This window comes from Eurytemora carolleeae, unplaced genomic scaffold (assembly GCF_000591075.1).
Source record: "Eurytemora carolleeae unplaced genomic scaffold, Eaff_2.0 scaffold998, whole genome shotgun sequence".
In the NCBI taxonomy this organism is placed as follows: Eukaryota; Metazoa; Arthropoda; class Copepoda; order Calanoida; family Temoridae; genus Eurytemora; species Eurytemora carolleeae.
In genome coordinates this window covers 126,257-132,695 of record NW_019397054.1, presented here as the reverse complement: position 1 = coordinate 132,695, position 6,439 = coordinate 126,257, and the positions used below count along the sequence as shown (strand labels likewise).

Here is a 6,439-nt window from a genome sequence, read left to right as displayed (position 1 = left end):
TACTGACCTATCTCCAGGAATGATTACTGCTAGGTTTGGATCCAAAGGTACAAGTCCTCTGCATGTATCTAGCAGGGACTAAAACATAAATTCATTTTTTCATAAAATTTTTTTAAAAGTTCCAGTATCTTTATTTATTTTTGAAGCAAAATAATCATATTTGAAACATTGTTGAAACCCGGCCCAATATTGTTGTCTTCGTTATATAAATATTTACATTTTTTACCCTTTTGAAATGAATTGTAATTTATATTGAATTTAAAGATTTTTTGATTGGACCAAAAAATTTAAGAAAACATTGGTCAATGTATTAAATAAACATTTTAAACCGTAGCAATCTAGACGTAAATAGTGTACTGTAAGTATTTTGACTTATTTCGACACTAAACTAATTATATACCTGAGATCTATCCTGAAAGCCTGGTGTAAATACTGAAGGATCTAAAGCTATAAAACATTGTCCCAAGTTTGCTATTTGGTTCTGAATCTTCCATTTTCTACAAAAACAAACAAATTGAACAAAATATGATTTGATTTTGGTTCTTTTCTGTTTACCTTTAGAATAATCCATGTAATGGAATACACTGTGTTTTCCGTAGCTTAACTAAATGTCAGTTATTTGCCATTAAAAAACAAAACATAATTTGTTTCATGTATCCAAAAAAAAGTAAAACGAAGCAAAGTACTGAAACCATTATAACAAAAAAGTCAGAGAATTAAGTTTGTATTTTTCAATTTTGATTTATCTTTAAATCGCATGATGAAGTATATATTTATGGTGCACTTCCTTCCATTTATTAAAACAATATTAAACACTGTAATTTTTTGTTCGGAAAGTTTGTTTTTTTAAATCGATTGGGGTTCAAACCAAAATTAAAACTTTGCTGCCGTATTACATAGAAAAAAAGTAGTGAACATTTTGAAGCGATTATTAGATTTGAAACGAAAAACACCGTGTTTCTCTTTTTTGTTTTAAATCAACAACAAATTTTGGAGAGACAAAAATTATTTTATTATAGATAGATTTTCTTATTAAAGGAACTGTAAGAGTAATTTCAAATGAGTCTCCATTCAAAGATAGCAATGTCCAATTTACATACATCGGTTCCCTTTAAGCCTTAATCCGGCCAAAAAAGTGGAAGCTAAGCGTCTGATTAGAAAAATGTTTAATTCTGATGAGTTCTCCAATGAGTATGAAAAGCAAGATAATCACTAGTCACTTTTACAGAGAAACCGCAAATACAGGGTGTAATTGTAATACCTAATTTCAAAAGCCATAATATTATTATGTCTGCTAGAGTTTATTTTATGAAAAGGCTAAAAGACTGCAATTATGTGTCTATAATGTCTTTGCAAGATGAACAGTGAACACGGACAAGTTTACTCTGTTTGTATACTGCAATTTTTACTGAGTACACCCTTATGCAGTCAAAACATAAACAAACAAAATGTGAACCTAGCAGACGAAACTCTTAAAGATTACAGCTGTCTCGGTAGGTATCACTATACTAAATCAAAGATGATTTCGAATTCGTCACTGATTTCCCATGTTTATTGGGACACCCTGTACAAAAAAAATAGTTTAAATAACTAAAAAAATGAAGTTTACCCCTATTCCTGCTGGGGGGGGGGGGGAATTTTGCCCCCCCCCGGGAGTTTTTTTACATAACTCAAAAAGTTTTGTTCTGAGGCTGTTGAAATTTTCTGACTTTTCCTACATATCCAAAGCCCTCCCTTTAGGCCTAAAACCGGGCTTTAATACTAACTGCCTGAGTCCTCAAGCACATTTCCTGAATGACTGCTTTTTCCTGTAACAAACTAAATCTTTGGTTTGACCCACTTCCACCTGTCAGATTTTGATAAAATTTAGCTTTTTGGAAAGCTTTTGATATAAGAAAACGAATTGCACAAGTTTTGCGAAAAAAATTGCAAATTTTTTGCAAACAACTTGTCAAAGGAAATTTGCACATTTTTAGTTTTTCTTGATTAAAAATCAGGTTATTTAAAATTTTGCTAAATTTTTTGCATAGTTCAAATGGCATGGTCAAGGGCTTTTCAAAAATGTATAATTTTTCATTTTTTGGACACATTTTTTTTGCAAACATTTTTACTATATAAAACTGGATTTTGCGATAAAAAATTCAATTTTTGCAAATTTGCAAATTTTTTGCAGATTCTAAAAGTAGAGCACAAGAGCTTTCCAATGATGTATCATTTGTCATATTTGGACATAAAACATGGGATTTAGAGGGGAGCATATCCTGGTTTTCAAGTACCCCAGCAGAGATAGGGTTAAAAATAATACTTCATCAAATAAAGCTTCAATGAGCAACGTTGCAAATCGTGCATTGCCGCCATCTTTGCATTGATGATCACTTGAAGTTTCGCTTACAGTCCCTTTAGTTTACCGAATATGAGGGCCCCAGTCTGATCCACTCAAAATTCCGCAAAAAATCTCAACCATCAATCCGAGGCCATATCCCTAAAAAGAAAAAAAAGTTTGAAAATACAGTAAAAACCAGAAAACAGTGGAATCTCACACAATAATTTTGACATTTAAAAATTAATTTATTATTATTTATGTAGCCAAGACAATTTCTGTCATAATCAGAAAAGAAAGAATACGAAAATATTTGTTTGTCCGCACATTTTGAAATGACTAGAATTTTGGAAGTTTCAATAATTTTTTTCCAAAACTATCAACTAATCTATGCTTTAAAAAAGACGACATTTACCAATATATCTTGAAGAAATCGATATAGAATATATGTTCTTTTTCGCATTTGGGCCTTAAAATACCTTTAGTTTGCCCCTGTTATACCATCAAAATTATAAGTTTTAAATATAAATACTGATAATGCTCGGGGTTCATTTCCAAAGAAACTTTACTCGTAGAAGGACTGACACAAAAGACGACATTCATTCTTACCTTTTCCCTAGTTTTCAATAAATATGAATACGATCCATACTCCTTGATAGGATTGAATAAATGAGCTAAAATTGATTCAATTATATGAAGAATCAGATCGTCCTTACTCTTGCACCGTATATATAAAAATTCCTTTTGTCCATAATAAAGAAGACTTCTTATAATGACTTGGGATTGACTAATTTAATCGTAAAAAATAAATAAAAATATTATGAAAATGTTAAGGATACTATAGATGGAAATAATGCATGTGTTTAAGTTTCGTATCTAGCTAATAAAGAGTTTTGATGAAGAACTTTTCACTAACAGTTTTGTTACCATGGAGTTTTCTGTTTTCTGTTTTCTGCCGCCCTATAGTAATAGTATTATAATATCTCTTGCCTTATATCCACTAGTTTCCTCTTCCCCTCCCAAAGGCAGACCTGTCCCACCCCCACTAGGCAGGGCTTCTACTGGATCCGTCGTAGGTTTACCAGACCTAAATTGATCAAAGTTGTGTATTTGACAATTTTTATTCTTATTCTACAGTAAAAACCAGAAAGCTCTGGAATAGGAAGTCATCTTTTAGACTCAAGTTGCGAATTAAATATTCCAATAAACATGAGGCATAGCAATAGTGCAATGTAAACAGACCCATTTCACTTAATAAATGATTTAATAATTTACTGGTAAAGCTATTTGCCTTGTAACAACATCAAATACACTTCAGTATTGTTTGAATGTCGTCTTCCTATTCTCCCATTTTCTGGTTTTCAATGTAGGCTCTGAGATTTATTTTCAATGAGGAACAAGGATTTGCTCCCTTGAATTTCATAATATTTACAATTAATACAATTGACTTAATATTGAGATTGAAATATAAATTATTTTAATGTTAGACTAAGACGATTTTTTTATTAGTGAACAAAAGCACGAAAGTCGTCGTTGTTTTTCATTTTACTTAACCCTATTCCAACTAGACACCCTCCCTCGTCCCCCGCTGACGTTTTTGAGCAAAACTCAAAATTTGCTGTGAATGAGTTTAGTTCTTTCCACAGCTCAAAATTTATAATTCCTATATTTTTGCAATTCCTGATTATGTGAAACTGAATTTAATATTTGAAACTTAGATTATTTATTCGGACAGAACTCATTGTTTTATTTTTCTTTGATCTACAACGATGGGTTGCTTAGATATAGGAATTAGTAAATGCATGAAATGCTATGTATTAGTATTAAAATTATTACAATAGGGAAATAGAAAGGGTAGAGATTCAATTGCCCCCCCCCCCATAGTATGTTGGCCATAAGAAACTTCAGTAGAATATAGCCAGAACGGAGAGGTTAAACAGATCAGGTATACCTTATATCCAAAGATTACTGAATAGTTATAGATAGATAGATAAACATGAATATTGAATATGCTTTTACCAATATGAAAAATTTAAAATGTATAATCTTATTTTATATAAACGCTCATCCTCGGATTTTTTCATAATAAACTCTATTTATTTATTTTAAAAAATATAGGGTTAAGAAATGCTGAAAACTCAAAAATCCTATTCTATATACAGTGAAACCCTTAATAACGAATACATCGAAAGAATTCATCAAATGTCGTATTCTTCACTTTCTGAAAAATTGAATGTTGCAGATATTTAGTTTTTTAATTAAATGATTAAATGGAACTCTTTAAAACTGTTCCTACATATTCATGGCTATTTATTTATTTTCGCAAATACTAAAATTTACGTAATATAGAATGAAAATCATTGAAAAATTGTCAAGACGACATTTGAAAAATTCTTCCGATGTATTCGTTATTAAGGGTTTCACTGTATATAAATATGTATATCATGTATTATTTATATCTTCTTTATGTTTACTTGTTAAGCGCCCAGCCCTGTGGTATTGGTTTACCCAGAGCTTTTGCTAATTCCATTTTTCCAACAGCAGCACTAGATGTTGCCATATCCAACAACATATGATCTCCTACAAACAATACTAATTAAAGGGCCTGTTACGTAATTTTAAGTTACCCTCAATTTCAAGAGTTGTATGCCCAATTTACAAACAGTAACTTTAAAATCTAATTTAAATCAGCAATCCACGTTTTCAACTTTAAATGTTGATTATTTTCTAGTGCGGTTTCTCTATAAAAGAGACTGATTTCTATTGAAGAAAAATTAGAGGATTTTTGTGCGAAATAATCAGTTGTCAAGTTAGAAAACAACAATATCTTCCACATTATTGATCATTTAATTGTCTAAAGAGTACCGTTGTGAATTTGATATGACCCATGTAAATATTCACATCAGTTTATCACATCATTTTTTGTTTATGTTCAATAATTATAAATATTCATAAAGCCACCATAAACGCTCGTTTAAAAACTCTAATTTTTTACTAGCTATTTAAAAGCTTTAGGTAGGGTTGGCATTAGCTGTGTAGCACTTCTAGTTAAAGCTACATATGTACGACACTAAGTATTTACTTAATATTATTTCCTGGAACATGGCTTACAATAGCTGTGTAGTACTTCTAGTTAAAGCTACATACGACACTATAATATTTACCAATATTTCCTGGAAAAGCTAGAGCTATAGGTAGGGTGGACATGAGCTGTGTAGCACGTCTATATAGTTAGAGCTACATATATATATGACACTCTCTTACCCTTATTTGCTGGAACTGGTAGAGCTATGGGTAGGGTGGACATGAGCTGTGTAGCACTTCTATATAGTTGGATCCGCTACAGATATATGACACTCTCTTACCATTATTTACTGGGACAGCTAGCACTTCTAGTCGGAGCTACATATGAAACTATATACTTACCATTATTTGCTGGAACAGCTAGAGCTATAGGTAGGGTTGACAGGAGCTGTGTAGCACTTCTAGTCGGAGCTACATATGGAGATCCATTCGTGAATGCCAATCCTATCATTCCTTCGTCTAACATAAAATGATTATTAATTCTTTTGGTTTGCTGTCTCAATTAACTTTATCTATTGTGCCTCGATTGTGTGTGGGACCTGACATGGCGCCAGTGTTGTATGCATAAGAATAAAAATGCCCTCATCTTCTAATTTTCTATTTTCTTTAATTTTAATATAATTTAAATCCATCTTACACATAACTTTTGTACTTCTGTGATTTATTTTCGTGCAAAAATATCTAAAACATTTTCACCTCTGAAGGTACACGTCGAGTTTGAAAAATGAACATTTAGTATTGTTGTCGCAAAGGAACAAGATTCTGACGATGAACAGATAGACAAGGTATAATCCACGAATCAAAATCGATAATGCAGAAAACTCTTTATTTCCTAAAAAAAATAACGAAATGAATAATGATAAATAATTATTACAGGGTTTACAAATTTATAATGAAAAGATTCTTACGATCTATTTTCCTATTCGTGGGACTATCTGTCGAAAAGTCCAAAGACGCTTTTTATACATTAAAACTTCTGAAAAGATTAACAATTAAATGTTGATGAAAGTCACTAATTCTTTAAATAGAAATGTT

At 31.2% G+C, this 6,439-nt stretch overlaps 1 protein-coding gene across 1 annotated transcript in view; it reads right to left on the bottom strand.

The window, feature by feature from the left end:
* Nucleotides 1-7: 7 nt before the first annotated feature.
* LOC111711452 (uncharacterized oxidoreductase YjmC) overlaps nucleotides 8-6,439 on the bottom strand; it is a gene marked incomplete at its 3' end in the record, with an annotated part of 11,192 nt that continues 4,760 nt past the window's right edge. Inside the window, 6 exon segments of the mRNA XM_023485820.1 lie at nucleotides 8-78; nucleotides 401-497; nucleotides 2,409-2,482; nucleotides 3,311-3,407; nucleotides 4,795-4,900; nucleotides 5,747-5,863. Coding sequence (XP_023341588.1) covers nucleotides 8-78; nucleotides 401-497; nucleotides 2,409-2,482; nucleotides 3,311-3,407; nucleotides 4,795-4,900; nucleotides 5,747-5,863 — 562 coding nt within the window.